At 42.6% G+C, this 19,107-nt stretch overlaps 1 protein-coding gene across 4 annotated transcripts in view; it reads left to right on the top strand.

Moving 5' to 3' along the window:
* Positions 1–19,107, top strand: part of LOC109433644 (glutamine-dependent NAD(+) synthetase) — a 297,418-nt gene that overhangs the window by 259,973 nt on the left and 18,338 nt on the right. For 2 of the 4 annotated variants that reach the window (XM_062844188.1, XM_029855899.2), the window contains one exon: positions 3,100–3,263. In XM_062844188.1, the coding sequence (XP_062700172.1) occupies positions 3,118–3,263 (146 nt within the window). In that variant the 5' untranslated portion in view covers positions 3,100–3,117. Of the gene's footprint in view, positions 1–2,312; positions 2,877–2,930; positions 3,024–3,099; positions 3,264–19,107 lie in introns of those variants that run through there. The other 2 variants (XM_029855900.2, XM_019710100.3) reach the window with 2 other exon arrangements.

Genomic DNA, 19,107 nt, shown 5'->3' with positions numbered 1-19,107 from the left:
GCAGAATCTGGTTCAGATTCCGGCAGAATCTGGTTCAGATTCCGGCAGAATCTGGTTCAGATTCCGGCAGAATCTGGTTCAGATTCCGGCAGAATCTGGTTCATATTCCGGCAGAATCTGGTTCAGATTCCGGCAGAATCTTGTCCAGATTCCGGCAGAATCTAGTTCATATTCCGGCAGAATCTGGTTCAGATTCCGGCAGAATCTGGTTCAGATGCCGGCAGAATCTGGTTCATATTCCGGCAGAATCTGGTTCAGATTCCGGCAGAATCTGCTTCAGATTCCGGCAGAATCTGGTTCAGATTCCGGCAGAATCTGGTTCATATTCCGGCAGAATCTGGTTCCGGCAGACCCTGGTTCAGATTCCGGCAGAACCTGGTTCAGATTCCGGCAGAATCTGGTTCAGATTCCGGCAGAATCTGGTTCAGATTCCGGCAGAATCTGGTTCAGATTCCGGCAGAATCTGGTTCAGATTCCGGCAGAATCTGCTTCAGATTCCGGCAGAATCTGGTTCAGATTCCGGCAGAATCTGGTTCAGATTCCGGCAGAATCTGGTTCAGATTCCGGCAGAATCTGGTTCAGATTCTTGCAGAATCTGGTTCAGATTCCGGCAGAATCTGGTTCAGATTCCGGCAGAATATGGTTCAGATTCCGGCAGAATCTGGTTTAGATTCCGGCAGAATCTGGTTTAGATTCCGGCAGAATCTGGTTCAGATTCGTTGCAGAATCTGGTTCAGATTCATTGCCGAATCTGGTTCAGATTCCGGCAGAATCTGGTTCAGATTCCGGCAGAATCTGGTTCAGATTCCGGTAGAATCTGGTTCAGATTCTGGCAGAATCTGTTTCAGATTCCGGCAGAATCCAGTTCAGATTACGGCAGAATCTAGTTCAGATTCCGGCAAAATCTGGTTCAGATTCCGGCAGAATCTGGTTCAGATTCCGGCAGAATCTGGTTCAGATTCCGGCAGAATCTGGTTCAGATTCTTGCAGTTTCTGGTTCAAGGTCTTCCGGCAGAATCTGGTTTAGATTCCGGCAGAATCTGGTTCAGATTCTAGCAGAATTTGGTTCAGATTCTTTCAGTTTCTGGTTCAAGATCTTCCGGCAGAATCTGGTTCAGATTCCGGCAGAATCTGGTTCAGATTCCGGCAGAATCTTTTTCAGATTCCGGCAGAATCTGATTCCAATTTTTTGCAGAATCTGGTTCAGATTCCGCAAAATCTGGTTCAGATTCCGGTAGAATCTGGTTCAGATTCCGGCAGAATCTGGTTCAGATTCCGGCAGAATCTGGTTCAGATTCTTGCAGTTTCTGGTTCAAGGTCTTGTGGCAGAATCTGGTTTAGATTCCGGCAGAATCTGGTTCAGATTCTAGCAGAATTTGGTTCAGATTCTTTCAGTTTCTGGTTCAAGATCTTCCGGCAGAATCTGGTTCAGATTCGTTGCAGAATCTGGTTCAGATTCGTTGCCGAATCCGGTTCAGATTCTGGCAGAATCTGGTTCAAATTCCGGCAGAATCTAGTTCAGATTCCGGCAGAATCTGGTTCAGATTCCGGCAGAATCTGGTTCAGATTCCGGCAGAATCTGGTTTAGATTCCGGCAGAATCTGGTTAAGATTCTTGCAGAATCTGCTTCAGATTCCTGCAGAACGTAGTTCAGATTCCGGCAGAATCTGGTTTAGATTCCGGCAGAATCTTGTCCAGATTCCGGCAGAATTTTGTCCAGATTCCGGCAGAATCTTATCCAGATTCCGGCAAAATCAGGGACAAATTCTTGCAGAATATGGGACAGATTCTTGCAGAATTTGGGACAGATTCTTGTAGAATATAGGACAGATTCGTGCAGAATCTGTTTCATATTCGTCCAGAATCTGGTTCAGGCTCGAGCAGAATCTGGTTCAGATTCTTGCAGAATCTGGTTCAGATTCTTGCAGAACCTGATTCAGATTCTTGCAGAACCTGATTCAGATTCTTGCAGAACCTGATTCAGATTCTTGCAGAATCTGGTTTAGATTCTAGCAGAATCTGGTTCAGATTCCTGCAGAATCTGGTCCAGATTCCGGCAGAATCTGGTTCAGATTCTTGCAGAATCTGGTTCAGATTCTTGCAGAATCTGGTTCAGATTCTTGCAGAATCTTGAACAGTCAAAATTTTTACCATGTTCCGGGATCTAGAATCGAAAATGCCGTCAACATGTTTACAACATCCTGACTAATTACATAATATTGTCGAAAGCCTACTTTGTTCCCTGCCTAACTGTCCGTGGTAATGGCTTACCTAGTTTTTACTACTCCGGAATCACTTTTCTCCACGAAAAGCTCATCCACCCCGCTCCTTCACCAAGTAAATCTAAGCAACCCGCCACCTACACACATTACCACTTATAGTCGGTATAGTTTCCACGGAAACCACACGCCAAAGGGACAAACCGTGCCACCTCCCGCTCAACATAACAAGTCGTCGTGTACCACACGCCTGCTATGTCTAGGTGCCCACTACCACCACCACCACTCCGTCGCGTCATCGACTTCCTCGATTCGGAAAGCTTGGTCGATACTCTTTTCAACAACCTCATCGCCGCCGGCGGCGGCCTCGTCATACCACGTACTAGACGTAGGAATTAGGACCTATTTTCACGTATTCTTTCGTCGTTGGTCTGTGTACTCCCACACCGGATCGCTGTAAGCCGTTTGTTAGTCAGTTACTTCCAAGTGTCGTTTGGGTGATTTACTGCTGCTGCCATCGCCTGCTGCGATTCCTTTGGCGGTGGTTGAAGTTAAAGAATAACCAGAAAGGATTTACCAGCAGAAGAGCGCATTGAGGAGGACAAAAACCGCAAAAGCTTTTAGTCGGGAAACGGTGCTGGCCACAACGCAATGCTCGTCAGTATTTTATGATTTGTTTTTACACGATGACCCATGTGGTTTTGCTTTTAGCTCGGTGCGGAATGAAGTAGCTTAGTAGTTGTGGTTTCTATACGTTTTTGAAACACGAAAAACAAGTGCCTTTTTCTACAAAATTCTAACAGTGTAAAAAAAACTAATGATGATGACTTCCTTTTCTAACAGTAATTGATTTTCTGTTTTTCTCCTATTTGAATTTTAGCCAGCGAAACGCCGCAGGATGGGCCGCAAAGTGACACTCGCCGTGGCAACGCTGAATCAGTGGGCGCTCGATTTCGAGGGGAACATGTCCCGCATCATGGAATCGATTCTGGAGGCGCGCGAAATGGGCGCCACCTATAGGACGGGGCCGGAGCTCGAAGTGACGTAAGTGTTTTGGCTGTAATGTAGTTATGTAATCGAATTGAAATGTCCCCCTTCTCGAGATATCTACTATGCCTCGTGTTTTCAGAAGATACTAAGAATCTTTTTTTGGAAATTCACAGTTTCATGATTGATGATTGACAGTAGGTACAATCATGTACAACTTGTAACGCGTGGATCATAGAGAAATGTGAACAATAACATTGAACAACCATGCGTCTCCTTCACCATTTTTGTAGGCGTAGGTACTCTCACAGCAAATTTTGACGTTTAAACGGTTTCGTTTTTCTGAGAGAAGTGACTTCTTATTCTTCATTACACCAACAAAGCTAGCCATGAAAATATTTAACAATTCTCAGGTCATTTTGACAGACCACACACAAGCATGAAAAAGACGGATCATATATTCTACTTTATCGATCTTGTTGCCGTCCTTTTCATGCTCATGATACATCTGTCAAAATGACCTGAGAATTGTCAGTCATTTTGAGGTTAGGTTCGTTGGTGTAATGAAGAATGTGTGAAATCATAGCAAGCGAATGTCGTTTTCGGTTATTTGTAGAGCGAACCTAGTTTTGCTCTGCATCCGCCCTAACAGCTGTCAAAACATTCGTTTATTTGATAGGGTCGGATCCGGATCGGCTCCAGATGCGACCCAAACATGACGACGAGGTTCGCTTTGTCGATATTTTGCGATCCAACCCGAACGAAGTCCGTCTGTCAGAATGGATGTAAACAATCAACAAAAACAAAACCTAAAAATCAAAATTTCTAACTTAGGACTAGAACTTAGCGAATACGAAAGTCAAAAGTTTTCATTGTTGTGATTGGCATACTAATCCTCCAGTTAACCTTATAACATTCCATTATACGCTACAAGGAACAATTTAATGAAAATGCAAAACAGACGGATCGATTGAATTCCATAATGGGAACATCTTCTTCTTCTTGGCGTAACGTCCTCACTGGGACAAAGTCTGCTTCTCAGCTTAGTGTTCAATGAGCACTTCCACAGTTTTTAACTGAGAGCTTCCTCTGCCAATGACCATTTTGCATGTGTATATCGTGTGGCAGGCACGAAGATACTCTATGCCCAAGGAAGTCAAGGAAATTTCCTTTACAAAAAGATCCTGGACCGACCGGGAATCGAACCCGTCACCCTCAGCATGGTCATGCTAAATACCCGTGCGTTTACCGCCTCGGCTATATGGGCCCTATAATGGGAACATATTTAAGCCTGAAACTTCCCAGACAACCAATTTACACGTATAATGAAGTTTATGTTCATGTTATACGTACTTTTATGCGGTGAAGTTACATCGCATAAGATGCAGTAAAAGTGCCTTATGCGTACAAAAGTGGAGGCGCTATACGTGCATTGACAGAAAAATAAAAAAGCTATATGATTTCAGGCGATATCTTATGCGATGCACGGTGTACAGTATTGCGACGTAATATAGCATCTTATGCGACTTAATAATATTCGAAAAAAAAAACATTTCTTGTCGCCTGAGTATCGAACTAAGAACCTTTGGATTTTCGAGCCACACTTCACACTGAACACAAAACACTACTTATGAATCACATTGATTAAATATCATGACCTTCTAACTCACCTCAGTGTTGGAATGCACTTGGTTTCCCTGCGCTATCTGGAGCTCAAAATGACGAAACGTGATTTCCCGCACAGTTATCACTACCTCTCTCTTGCTAGCATCACCCATTACAAATTATCAGGTCATTAAAACAAAAATGATGACTTTATAACTTGTTTTGTAACCAGAATTATGACTGTTAACTTTCTTGTAGCTTTTTGGCACTCCAACAGCACCTCTTTCCTTGTTATTACATATCACATCGCAATATACCAACGTTAACGATTCTAGCTTATGCGAGTTTGTATGCACATTTTAACGAGTTTATTTTTACTTTTATGCGATTTAGTTTGTACAAAAATGCGACTTTCACTGACATAATAAGAAAAGTACCAAACGAAGTCGTATAATCATCGCAGTGCGCAATTATGCGAATTCCATTGACACTGTGCGAGTCCGCTCGAACTCTTTTGCGAATGAGTAAAGTTCGTCGCAATAAAACATCAGAATATCGTCTACTACGATGTAGTTATACATTATAAAAGTTAATTTGCACTTTTATATGATTTTACCAGATACATCGCAATAAGTTCAAAAAATAACATCATATGCGATGAAAATTGTCCCTCAGCCGTATATATATGCGATAGAGAGTTAAAATAGTACTTTATACGATGTACAGCGTACATCCTTATGCGATTTCTGGTTGTCTGGGTTCCTGACCAATTCCTGACAGAAACTTTCTACGGGGACTGCCATTTGAACTGTCATTTCTTCGCAACTGCGTACGACGATCGAAGAAAAAACGATTTCTTGAGCAATTCAGGCAAGGAATTTCCTATGCCTCAACGTTGTAACGTCACGCTGCTAATTCCCATATTTAACATACTTTTCGAATGAAAAATAACTGTTCAACAGATTAAACATATTGGAAATTTTACAAGGAATCCGAATATGCAAAAATATTTTAGGGTTTACGATCGAATTTTCGATTAAAGTGAAAAATCTGAACAAAAAGGCGTCAAAACGTAGTAACGTCACGGTAGAATGTGTCTAATGCGTATGGCACTCCTATTTAGATTTGAACCGGGACCTCCTGCGTGACAAGCTGCCACCATACCGCTGCGCTGCTACAGATACACAATATGGATAATAGCGTGGTTCAAAAAATCGTTTTTGCTCCACACCGCTTATTCGATTCCTAACCAGATTATATGCCTTCTCACAAAATTTGAGCTCATTTGGTTGAAAATTGAGACTGCACAAGCCCGTCAAAGTTTGTATGGGAATTACTATGGGAAAACGATGTTTTTCATTCAATCAACCGTAGCATTTCCCCAAGTGCCATAGTGGGTTAGTCGACCCTTGGTAATCATAGGCTACTCTATATGCTACAACTTTGCCGAAGACCGCATTCAAATCGGACGCCTCATTAATTAGTTACCGATTTTTATCCAGAATCGAAATCTTTACTCATGATGGTCAAACTATTCGGTGGGCATCACTGCATTCTGCAGTGGAACATAGTAGCCATGATTTCAGTGTGCTATCTTTGGCGCCATATGCAGCAATGTTGCCTGCTGGGAAGCTGGAGGATCATAGCTAAAGTTTGCCCAGTTGGATACAAATGGATAACTAATTAATGAGGCGTCCGATTTGAATGCGGTCTTCGGCAAAGTTGTAGCATATAGAGTAGCCTAGTATTACCAAGGGTCGACTAACCCAATAGGGCACTTGGGGAAATGCTACGGTCGATTGAATGAAAAACATCGTTTTCCCATAGTAATTCCCATACAAACTTTGACGGGCTTGTGCAGTCTCAATTTTCAACCAAATGAGCTCAAATTTTGTGAGAAGGCATATAATCTGGCTAGGAATCGAACAAGTGGTGTGGAGCAAAAACGATTTTTTGAACCACGCTAATGGATAAGTTACCTTCGGTATAGACGTGTGCGCCGCCGCGCCGCGCCGCCGTCGCCGACGATTTTTACACGCCGCCGCCGCCAGTTAAATTGACCCGGCGCGCCGCTATTCATATTTTCCCACGCCGCCGAACAAAATTTCCCACGCCGATGAGTAAACGGCATCATTTTTTTTCACGTCAAACTGTTTAACCCTTCAGGACGCGCGCCATTGTAAAAAGTACAACACTAAAAAACCACGCTTGTCATATACAACGCAAGCTTTTAGGATCGAACAGGTGCGCGTCCTAAATAGTTCAAACCTAATAGCAATCAAAGTGATTATTTTTAAACAGTTTCAATTTTTTTTCTTGTCCATATTAGGCGTATTTTTCCGAAGTTCTTTTTGTGGTTCTTTTGTAACATATTGTTTTGATTTCATTCAATGATTTCCTACAGTAATCATTCTCTTATTCATTTTTAGGTACTAAGCGAGACTATTTTGTAAATCATAATGGATTATGAACAAAATTCTGGCGGTATTCTCAAACACACGGTCCACAAACACATTCCTACATATTCTTTGTACATCTCTTGGAAGATTTTCATGGCAATTTAAGAAAGGCATTTTCGGAGGCATACATTCCATGAAATCTTCGGAAATTCCTATAGAGGAAAAAAATACCATGAATGCTTCCAGAAAAAAATCCGGAATTCACTCAGAAATTTTTCCATAGATTCTTAAAAAAACCCGATTGTTTCTTCAGAAATATTTTTAAGAGATGCTCTTAGTTCCTCCACAAATATCCCAAAGAATTTCTATGGAGAACCTCCTGAAATGGTTCCATTATTTATTAGAAATTTTATAAATTAGGTCGCGCAAAAAAGGTCAATTTTCAATCCCCTCGCCCCTAGGCACTTTTTTTTTATAGAATATCCTCTGCAATTATCACGCTTTTCAGAATCCCTCCCTTCTCAAAGCGTGGCGTAACTTATGAAATTCAAAAATTACTCCAGGAATTATATTTACATAGTTATCCCAGAATTATTTCAGGAATTCCTCCGTCGTTTTTTTTTTCAAAAATACTTTCAGGGCTTCTTCTACAAATTTCTTCATGGAGTATCTCCATGAAATTCTCCAGAATTCTTCTATGATTTTGTTTGCTGAATCCAGTTGATAGTCTTTCAGTGATTTCTGCAAAAAAAAACATATAAAGATTCCTTCATGAGTTGCTCCGGATATAGTTTCATGTATTTCACCAGAAATTTTTACTGAAATTCTTCCAAAGACATTTTTAAGATTTTCAATCGGATTGATCAGAAATTTCTAAATATCTTTAGTAACAAATCCAATTTAGAAATATCTTCAGTAACAATTCCAAGAAAGTGTAACAAATTTTCCTTTGGAAATTTCTAGGAACGTTTACTGTAAAATTATTTCTCCAGACATTCTTTCAGTGATTCCTTTACAAATATATTCATGAATTCCTCCTAGAATTCTTCCAGAGCATCCTCCCTGAATTTTGGTAAGAGATTTCTCTTGGATTTTTTATTTGAATATTTAGGGTAATTCGCCAATTGTTGAACGGTTAGTACTGGCATTTTGGTTTTCGTTTGTTTTTCCGTGCATAATTCCACTTTAGTTGAAAAATATCCAGTGAACGTCTAGATCTACTTATCCCTTATACTGCCCATTGAATTTGTATTCCCTTAAATTCCATTTTCTAAGAGAAAATAGAACATTTGTATGGGAAGTCTGTAACCCAAATGTTGAACGCTTCCTTAAGCTAGCTCATCCTAATGTTGAACGGTTCTCGCCAATTGTTGAACGGTTGAAGCTTTGTTCGTAATTGATGACGTATAACCCGACATCAACCTATCATTCACCTATTTTTATTTTGGCCACCAAACCCAACATAGACACGATAGTTACCCGATGTGGGTCCAACAGTGGTCCAACATTTGATAAAATTTGACCCGACTTTGATCCGACATTCGACATTTTTTCACTCTGGCGGACTTTTTTCCTGGTTTTTCGTGTTTTGTTCCCAGCTATTCCGAGCTAGTGACAATTCATTTAAATGACAAGGAATCGCACATTTGAAGAGAGCTTTAGTGGACTGAAATCGTTTTAAACATGACTAGATGCGAAAATGGCTGAAAAGATTTGTCTTTAAAAGCCCCTGAAACTCTCCTGGAAACCCATGGGACCCACTCCCAACCCAACCCCTAAGAACACACATGGAACGACCCTGAAATCCCTTGAAAACCCGTGGGTTGCTCCTGAGCCTCCTGGAACGCCTTGAAATACTCCTTGGACACCCTTAACACTCTGAATTCCCCTTGAAAACCTCTGGAACGCCCTTGAAACTCATTGAAAACCACTGGAATCTTTCTGAATCCCACTGGAACACCCCTAGAACATCCCTGGAATGCCCTTGAAACCCCATGCAATGCACGGTTAGGTAAAGTGAAAAAAATTCTAGCAGTCATGGTCCTAACATCGTAGGTTATGCCAGTGTTCAACAATTGGATCATGGATGCATAATGATAGTGCGATTAGAAAAATATTTTTCCAAATTAAATTACAACGAAAATGTGATTTTAAACAATGGTAAACTGTTAATGGCATCCTTCCATGTCTTGTAAATATAGTGTGCCTTTGATATTTGTGGTCGATTTGCCCGCAAAGCTTATTTCGTAACAGCAATTTCTTAAAATTAATTCTAAGAATTGTGCAGTTTTCGTGTCATCAGCGGTACAAAATTTTCAATAAATTTTTTTGACGTAAAATATGTATAATTTTGTAATTTAATTAGAACAATATCGTTACCCACATGTATATTCATCTACATCATAAGTATACGTTGGATGAAAATTACTTAAGTAAGGTTTATAATAAAATATTCAGAAACTGTTCAACATTTGGGTAGTGTTCAACAATTAGCGAATTACCCTATTAATAAATCCCTGAAGGTATTCAACCAAGGGTTTCTGAGGGAGAGTTTCCAGAAATTTAACTCTTTCTAGATTTTTTTCCGAAAATTTCCTGGGATACTTTCACATCACCCTGCAGGGAGTCGTTCTAGAATATCTCCAGAAAATCCTCCAGGAAACTTACTTAGTTTTAGATGGAATTCATGAAGGTTCCATCTAAAACTTGTTGAGTAATTCTTTCTGAAATATCACTTTAAGACTCCTTTAGTAGTTTAAGGATTTTTCAAGAATCAAAAGGTGATCATGAAAGCAAAAGATTACCTCAAACATTTACCCACGGATTGTTTTATAATTTTCGAAATTTTTAGAGAATTTCCGCAAATTCTTCATAAGGTCCTCCATGAATTCTTTAGAAAATTTCGTCATGGGTTACCGAAGAAATGCCTTTGAATTCCTCCTGCGACTCTCAGAAAATATTTCCTGGGATTCCTTTAGAGATTTTTCCGGGAATTCTTAGAGATATTCCTCTACAGGTAATTACAGAAGTATTGCATTAAATTACATGAACCATGTTGACGTTATTCTTCGAAGGTTACCTGAAGTAATTTAAAAATAATTTGCAAAAAATCCTCTAGAGATTTAATTTTACTGAAACTATTTCAGAAACAATCGTTTGAGGGGCTCCTGGAGAAGTTCCTGGGGAATACCTAGAGGAACCCCTAAGATTCGCCACCAAAGTTCAATCAATTGGACGCAGTCGCAGTGGCTTAATTTCTCCAACAGAGAAGTAGAAAAAAAACTCATGAGATAGCTTAGGAGGAATTTCTGAATTTTATGAGAAATTTTTGGAAAAAAATAAGGAAAAATCATAGAGAAGTTGCTGCGAAAAATCTTGAAGACTTTTCTAAATTAAATCATAAAGAAGTTTTTGAAGAAATCCTTGGAAAAAAATCTTCGGGAATCCGTGCAGAAATTTCAGACAAAGGTATTTGAAGAATTCTTGAAAAAATCTAATAATGAATTTTTGAAGGATGATTTGGAACAAACCCTGAAAGAACTCCTGGAATAGTATGTATTCTTGAAAATATTTCTTGCGCAATGCCTGAATGGTATTAGTGGATAAAATTCCCCGATTCCTGAAGAAACACATGAAAGCATCCTTGGAAGAATTGCTGAAAAGAACCCTAACAGAGCTTGAACAAAATTTCGAATTTTACTTTGACAGCACTGGTCTTAAATGAGTTTTAGAATATTTATAATTTCCTTAGAAGAGACGTGTGACGTTGTGAATTTCTATCTAGAGAAATCCTTAATAAATTTCCTGATAACGCTTTCAAGCATTCTCCCTAAAATGTAAAGCATAATTCTTATGGGGATAGTTTTTATCGAAACTCTTGTCGAAACCTCAAAATAGATTAAAAAAAATGACTTTTAACCCTTATGTGGCCGACAGGGTACCCGGGTACCCAGCGCCCATTTGAAAAGCACGGTGTAGAAAAAAGCAAAAAGTTTGTCGGAGACATAACGGCTAATGACTAGAAATTGCACTTCACTAAAAAAAGATAATAAAAAATTGGTCACGCCGATCACGCCGCCGCCGCCGCCGCCGAATAGGGCATACGGCGTGGCGCCGGCGTCGCCGCCGCCGCTGCATCAAATTACTATGAACGCCGCCGCCGGTGAAAACTGCTTCGGCGCACACGTCTACTTCGGTACTGTACAAGTGTGTATACTTAGATGTCGACAGAGGATTGATTCAAGTCAGATTTCATCCGCTTGGTAGTTCATCACAATTGTGGTGTCGGGGTAGAGTGTAGGGCTCCAACGCAGCGAACAACGGTTCGAATCTGGTGGGCATAATATTTTTTTTCATTTGCACTTTATATTCATTGAAAATTTGCTTATACATATACTTATTTGCTTATCCATATACTTATACTTATACAGTTGACTCTCTACATCTCGATAGTGGACCATCGAGATAGGGAGATATCGAACTCAAGAACAAATTTGTAATGCACACTAGATTGGAAAATCGTCCGTAACTAGGAAAAACCGTCAACAAACAGATGTCATTTCACCTTCACAGAATGTTTTGCAGTTAAGAAACTAGATCTAGCAACCTGTAAGAACGGGCATATCGACATATGGAGAGTAAATTTCGAACAAAAGCAAACGAGATCGCATCGAGATAGAGAGATATCGAGATAAGGAGATATCGACATGTAGAAAGGTAAAATGTATGCAGATTGAAGGGACCGACCAAACCATCTAGATTGGGAGAGATATCGAGATGTAGAACATCGACATGTGGAGAGTCGACTGTACTTATACTTATACTTATACTTATACTTATACTTATACTTATACTTATACTTATACTTATACTTATACTTATACTTATACTTATACTTATACTTATACTTATACTTATACTTATACTTATACTTATACTTATACTTATACTTATACTTATACTTATACTTATACTTATACTTATACTTATACTTATACTTATACTTATACTTATACTTATACTTATACTTATATTTATACTTACACTTATACAAGCTACTGAAATGAATTTCAAGGAACTAGAAAGTTCCAACAAAGTTCCGAGTAGCATCTTATGCAGCTTTCAAGTTCCACGAAGTTCAGATAAAGTTCCGAATGGAACTTTCTGGCTGATTAAGAGGCTAACAATGAGCCTTGCTGGAACTTATGTGTGAAGTTCATTGTTAGCCTCTTAAGCAACTAGGAAGTTCTGTTCGGAACCTCATCTGGACTTTGTAGAACTTGGAAGTGCTTTTTGTCATGGAAAGCGGAACTTTTGATTACTTGGGATTATAGCGAGAACTATGGTAAGATATCAATTATAAATTCTGCAATATAGGGGCTCGGACTACGGTGGGAGGAATTCTGCTGGGACTCTGACGGTTACTTTATGGAGTTCTTGAAAAAATACTGGGACAAAGCTTCACGTGGAATTTAATGAAGAACCGCGTAGGATTCTTTGTGGTGAATCTTCTGGTATTCCGTACACAGCGTTCGATAAATTTTACCGAAATTTCAACTGCTGAGCGTTCGGTAATGGTTTTGACCGGAATTCTGTAAAAAAATACAAAAAATCGGTAAAATGTTATCGTATATCTGTCAAACTCTAACGAAGCTCGGTAAAAGTTGCAAGCTTTACCGAATTTTTCCTGTAAAACACACTTAACGGTTGAGATTTTGGTAAAACATTACCGAAGTCGGTGAATTCCTCAAGACTTTCTTACAATGTTTTTTCCAGGATTTAACAGCATGGGATCTTCTAGGAGTTCCTTCAGGGTTTTCGCCAGAGGTGTTTTCTAAGATTCTACCAAGAGTTTTTTCGAACCATCCTCTAATAATTTCAATCGGGATTTCTCAAGTATTTTGTTCTAGGGTTCACTCAGATATTTGTTCGGAGATTACCGCAGGAATTCTTTCCGGGATTCCAAGAGTTCCTTCTAGGATTTCTACAGGAGTTTTTTATTCTAAAATAGAACTATTGAGGATTTCTCTAGGTTTTCTCTGGGCGTTTCTTATATGAATCTTCAGGGAATTCCCTTTGGGATTTCTCCAGGAATTGTTTATTAGATTTATCTGAGAAACCCTCCCTCCAGCAACATCTTCCGGGATTCCTTCAGAAGCTCCTTCTAGGTCTCCTGTAGGAGTAACTTTATGGGCTCATAGTTTCTTCTGGTATTTCTCCAGTATTTTCTTTAAAGATTACACCAGAAGTGGCATTGGGGAGATTTCTGTAATAATTCCTCCAAAGATTCTTTCTGAAATTCTCTCGGAAATTCCTCCAGGTATTGCTCCAGAAATTCCTACTCCTCCGGAGATTTCTCCAAAGAATTTTCCTGAGATTTCTCCAGTAATTCCTGCAAAGATTCCTCCAGATATTCCTCCAGCAGTTCCTTCGGAGATTCCTGCGGTAATTTCTTCGGTGATTCCTCCAGGAATTCCTCCGGAGATTCCTCCAGGAATTCCTCCGGAGATTCCTCCAGGAATTCCTCCGGAGATTCCTCCAGGAATTCCTCCGGAGATTCCTCCAGGAATTCCTCCGGAGATTCCTCCAGGAATTCCTCCGGAGATTCCTCCAGGAATTCCTCCGGAGATTCCTCCAGGAATTCCTCCGGAGATTCCTCCAGGAATTCCTCCGGAGATTCCTCCAGGAATTCCTCCGGAGATTCCTCCAGGAATTCCTCCGGAGATTCCTCCAGGAATTCCTCCGGAGATTCCTCCAGGAATTCCTCCGGAGATTCCTCCAGGAATTCCTCCGGAGATTCCTCCAGGAATTCCTCCGGAGATTCCTCCAGGAATTCCTCCGGAGATTCCTCCAGGAATTCCTCCGGAGATTCCTCCAGGAATTCCTCCGGAGATTCCTCCAGGAATTCCTCCGGAGATTCCTCCGGAGATTCCTCCAGGAATTCCTCCAGGAATTCCTCCGGAGATTCCTCCAGGAATTCCTCCGGAGATTCCTCCAGGAATTCCTCCGGAGATTCCTCCAGGAATTCCTCCGGAGATTCCTCCAGGAATTCCTCCGGAGATTCCTCCGGGAATTCCTCCGGAGATTCCTCCGGGAATTCCTCCGGAGATTCCTCCGGGAATTCCTCCGGAGATTCCTCCGGGAATTCCTCCGGAGATTCCTCCGGGAATTCCTCCGGAGATTCCTCCGGGAATGCCTCCGGAGATTCCTCCGGGAATTCCTCCGGAGATTCCTCCGGGAATTCCTCCGGAGATTCCTCCGGGAATTCCTCCGGAGATTCCTCCGGGAATTCCTCCGGAGATTCCTCCGGGAATTCCTCCGGAGATTCCTCCGGGAATTCCTCCGGAGATTCCTCCGGGAATTCCTCCGGAGATTCCTCCGGGAATTCCTCCGGAGATTCCTCCGGGAATTCCTCCGGAGATTCCTCCGGGAATTCCTCCGGAGATTCCTCCGGGAATTCCTCCGGAGATTCCTCCGGGAATTCCTCCGGAGATTCCTCCGGGAATTCCTCCGGAGATTCCTCCGGGAATTCCTCCGGAGATTCCTCCGGGAATTCCTCCGGAGATTCCTCCGGGAATTCCTCCGGAGATTCCTCCGGGAATTCCTCCGGAGATTCCTCCGGGAATTCCTCCGGAGATTCCTCCGGGAATTCCTCCGGAGATTCCTCCGGGAATTCCTCCGGAGATTCCTCCGGGAATTCCTCCGGAGATTCCTCCGGGAATTCCTCCGGAGATTCCTCCGGGAATTCCTCCGGAGATTCCTCCGGGAATTCCTCCGGAGATTCCTCCGGGAATTCCTCCGGAGATTCCTCCGGGAATTCCTCCGGAGATTCCTCCGGGAATTCCTCCGGAGATTCCTCCGGGAATTCCTCCGGAGATTCCTCCGGGAATTCCTCCGGAGATTCCTCCGGGAATTCCTCCGGAGATTCCTCCGGGAATTCCTCCGGAGATTCCTCCGGGAATTCCTCCGGAGATTCCTCCGGGAATTCCTCCGGAGATTCCTCCGGGAATTCCTCCGGAGATTCCTCCGGGAATTCCTCCGGAGATTCCTCCGGGAATTCCTCCGGAGATTCCTCCGGGAATTCCTCCGGAGATTCCTCCGGGAATTCCTCCGGAGATTCCTCCGGGAATTCCTCCGGAGATTCCTCCGGGAATTCCTCCGGAGATTCCTCCGGGAATTCCTCCGGAGATTCCTCCGGGAATTCCTCGGAGATTCCTCCGGGAATTCCTCCGGAGATTCCTCCGGGAATCCCTCCGGAGATTCCTCCGGGAATTCCTCCGGAGATTCCTCCGTAAATTCCTCCGGAGATTCCTCCGGGAATTCCTCCGGAGATTCCTCCCGGAATTTCTCCGGAGATTCCTCCCGGAATTCCTCTGGAGATTTCTCCCGGAATTCCTCCGGCGATTTCTCCCGGAATTCCTCCGGAGATGGTGGATGTCATATTTTTTTTTTCATTTGCACTTCATATTCATTGAAAATTTGCTTATACATATACTTATTTGCTTATACTTATACTTATACTTATACTTATACTTATACTTATACTTATACTTATACTTATACTTATACTTATACTTATACTTATACTTATACTTATACTTATACTTATACTTATACTTATACTTATACTTATACTTATAATTATACTTATACTTATACTTATACTTATACTTATACTTATACTTATACTTATACTTATACTTAAACTTATACTTATACTTATACTTATACTTATACTTATACTTATACTTATACTTATACTTATACTTATACTTATACTTATACTTATACTTATACTTATACTTATACTTATACTTATACTTATACTTATACTTATACTTATACTTATACTTATACTTATACTTATACTTATACTTATACTTATACTTATACTTATACTTATACTTATACTTATACTTATACTTATACTTATACTTATACTTATACTTATACTTATACTTATACTTATACTTATACTTATACTTATACTTATACTTATACTTATACTTATACTTATACTTATACTTATACTTATACTTATACTTATACTTATACTTATACTTATACTTATACTTATACTTATACTTATACTTATACTTATACTTATACTTATACTTATACTTATACTTATACTTATACTTATACTTAAGAAAATTCTCAAGGTAATCCTCCGTAGATTTCTCACGGAATTTCTTTCGCAGATTCCTGCAGTTATTTTTTTCGGAGATTCAGCCAAAAATTCCTCCGGAGATTCCTCCTGGAATTCCTCCGGAGATTCCTCCCGGAATTCCTCCGGAGATTCCTCCCGGAATTCCTCCGGAGATTCCTCCCGTAATTCCTCTGGAGATTCCTCCAGGAATTCCTCCGGAGATTCCTCCAGGAATTCCTCCGGAGATTCCTCCAGGAATTCCTCCGGAGATTCCTCCAGGAATTCCTCCGGAGATTCCTCCAGGAATTCCTCCGGAGATTCCTCCAGGAATTCCTCCGGAGACAGGAATTCCTCCGGAGATTCCTCCAGGAATTCCTCCGGAGATTCCTCCAGGAATTCCTCCGGAGATTCCTCCAGGAATTCCTCCGGAGATTCCTCCAGGAATTCCTTCGGAGATTCCTCCAGGAATTCTTTCGGAGATTCCTCCAGGAATTCCTTCGGAGATTCCTCCGGGAATTCCTCCGGAGATTCCTCCGGGAATTGCTCCGGAGATTCCTCCGGGAATTCCTCCGGAGATTCCTCCGGGAATTCCTCCGGAGATTCCTCCGGGAATTCCTCCGGAGATTCCTCCGGGAATTCCTCCGGAGATTCCTCCGGAAATTCCTCCGGAGATTCCTCCGGGAATTCCTCCGGAGTTTGCCTAGACTCCGAGGAGAAGTTGGCCTGCACTCCGGAGAACAGTTCAATTGGATTTCGGAGAGGCTACCGTCTGGACACCGGGAAGGATTCCACCTGGGCTCCACAGTGAAATCGATTTGGATTCTTGGGAGGAGTCGCCTGGACACCCTGAAGGAGTCTGCAGGGGCTCTGAAGAGAAGTCCGTCTTGACTCCGAAGGAGAGTCCGCTTGGACTCCGGGGAGGAGTCTGCCTGGACTTCGAAGAGGAGTCCGCCTGAACCCCGGAGAGGAGTCCTACAGGACTCCGGAGAGGTGTCCGCCTGGACTCCGAGGAGGTGTTTGTGTGGACTCCAGAAAGTAGTTCGCCTGGACTCCGGAGAGAAATCCGCCTAGACTCCGAAGGAGAGTCCGCCGGGACTCCGGGGAGGAATCCACCTGAACTCTGGAAAGGAGTCTGCCTGGACTCCGAAGAAGAGTTCGCCTGACCTCTTAAAAGAAGTCCGCCTGAACACCGAAGAGGAGTCTGCCTGGACTCCGATTAGACGTCTGCCTGGATTCCTGACTTATTTTCCATTTCATTCGTTCTTTTAGATCCAGAGAAGTACAAAAGCGACGAAGAGGCTACCAAAATTTCACAGCCTGGACTCCGAAGAAGTGTTTACCTGGACTCTGAGGAGGAGTCTGCCTAGACTCCGAGAAGGAGTTGACCTGCACTCCGGAGAGCAGTCTACTTGGATTTCGGAGAGGCTACCGTCTGGACACCGGGAAGGATTCCGCCTGGGCTCCACAGTAAAATCGATCTGGATTCTGGGGAGGAGTCGCCTGGACTCCTTGTTCGCTTGAACACCGTGGAGGAGTCTGCCGGGGCTCTGGAGAGAAGTCCGCCTTGATTTCGAAGGAGAGTCTGCCTGGACTCCGAAGAGGAGTCCGCCTGGACTTGGGAGAGGCCCGCCTGAATCCCGGAGAGAAGTTCTGCTGGACTCTAGAGAGGTGTCCGTCAGGACTTCGGAGAGAAGTTCAGCCTGGACTCCGGAGACGCTATCGCCCGGACTCCAGAGGGGCTGCAGTTGGTTTGGATTCTGCACTTCGGTGAGGAGTTCGCATGGACTCCGCTGAGTTGTCCGGCTGAATTCTGGTGAGAAGTCTACCAGGATTCCAGTGAGGATGTCGTCTGGACTCCGGAGAGGCTACCGTCTAGACTCCGGGGAGGAGTCCACATGGGCTCCACAGTGAAATCGATCTGGATTCTGGGGAGGAGTCGCCTGGACACCGTGGAGGAACTTCGGCTGAACTTCGGAAAGGAGCCCACCTGAATCTCGGAGAGGAGTCCTGCTTGACTCCGGAGAGGTATCCGCCAGGACTCCGAAGAGCAGTCCACCTGGACTCCGGAGAGGCTACCGTCCGGACTCCAGAAGGGAGTCCGCCTGTGCTGCAGAAAAAAGTCGGTTTGGATTCCTGGAGGAATCTCTAAAGGAATTCCTGGAGGAATCCCTAAAGGAATTCCTGGAGGAATCCATAAAGGAATTCCTGGAGGAATCCCTAAAGGAATTCCTAGAGAAATCCCTAAAGGAATTCCTGGAGGAATCCCTAAAGGAATTCCTGGAGGAATCCCTAAAGGAATTCCTGGAGGAATCCCTAAAGGAATTCCTGGAGGAATCCCTAAAGGAATTCCTGGAGGAATCCCTAAAGGAATTCCTGGAGGAATCCCTAAAGGAATTCCTGGAGGAATCCCTAAAGGAATTCCTGGAGGAATCCATAAAGGAATTCCTGGAGGAATCCCTAAAGGAATTCCTAGAGGAATCCCTAAAGGAATTCCTGGAGGAATCCCTAAAGGAATTCCTGGAGGAATCCCTAAAGGAATTCCTGGAGGAATCCCTAAAGGAATTCCTGGAGGAATCCCTAAAGGAATTCCTGGAGGAATCCCTAAAGGAATTCCTGGAGGAATCCCTAAAGGAATTCCTGGAAGAATCCCTAAAGGAATTCCTGTAGGAATCCCTAAAGGAATTCCTGGAGGAATCCCAGAAGGAATTCCTGGAGGAATCCCTGAAGGAATTCCTGGAGGAATCCTTGA

The sequence above is a fragment of the Aedes albopictus genome, chromosome 1 (assembly GCF_035046485.1).
Source record: "Aedes albopictus strain Foshan chromosome 1, AalbF5, whole genome shotgun sequence".
NCBI lineage: Eukaryota > Metazoa > Arthropoda > Insecta > Diptera > Culicidae > Aedes > Aedes albopictus.
This window is presented reverse-complemented; position numbering and strand designations above follow the sequence as displayed.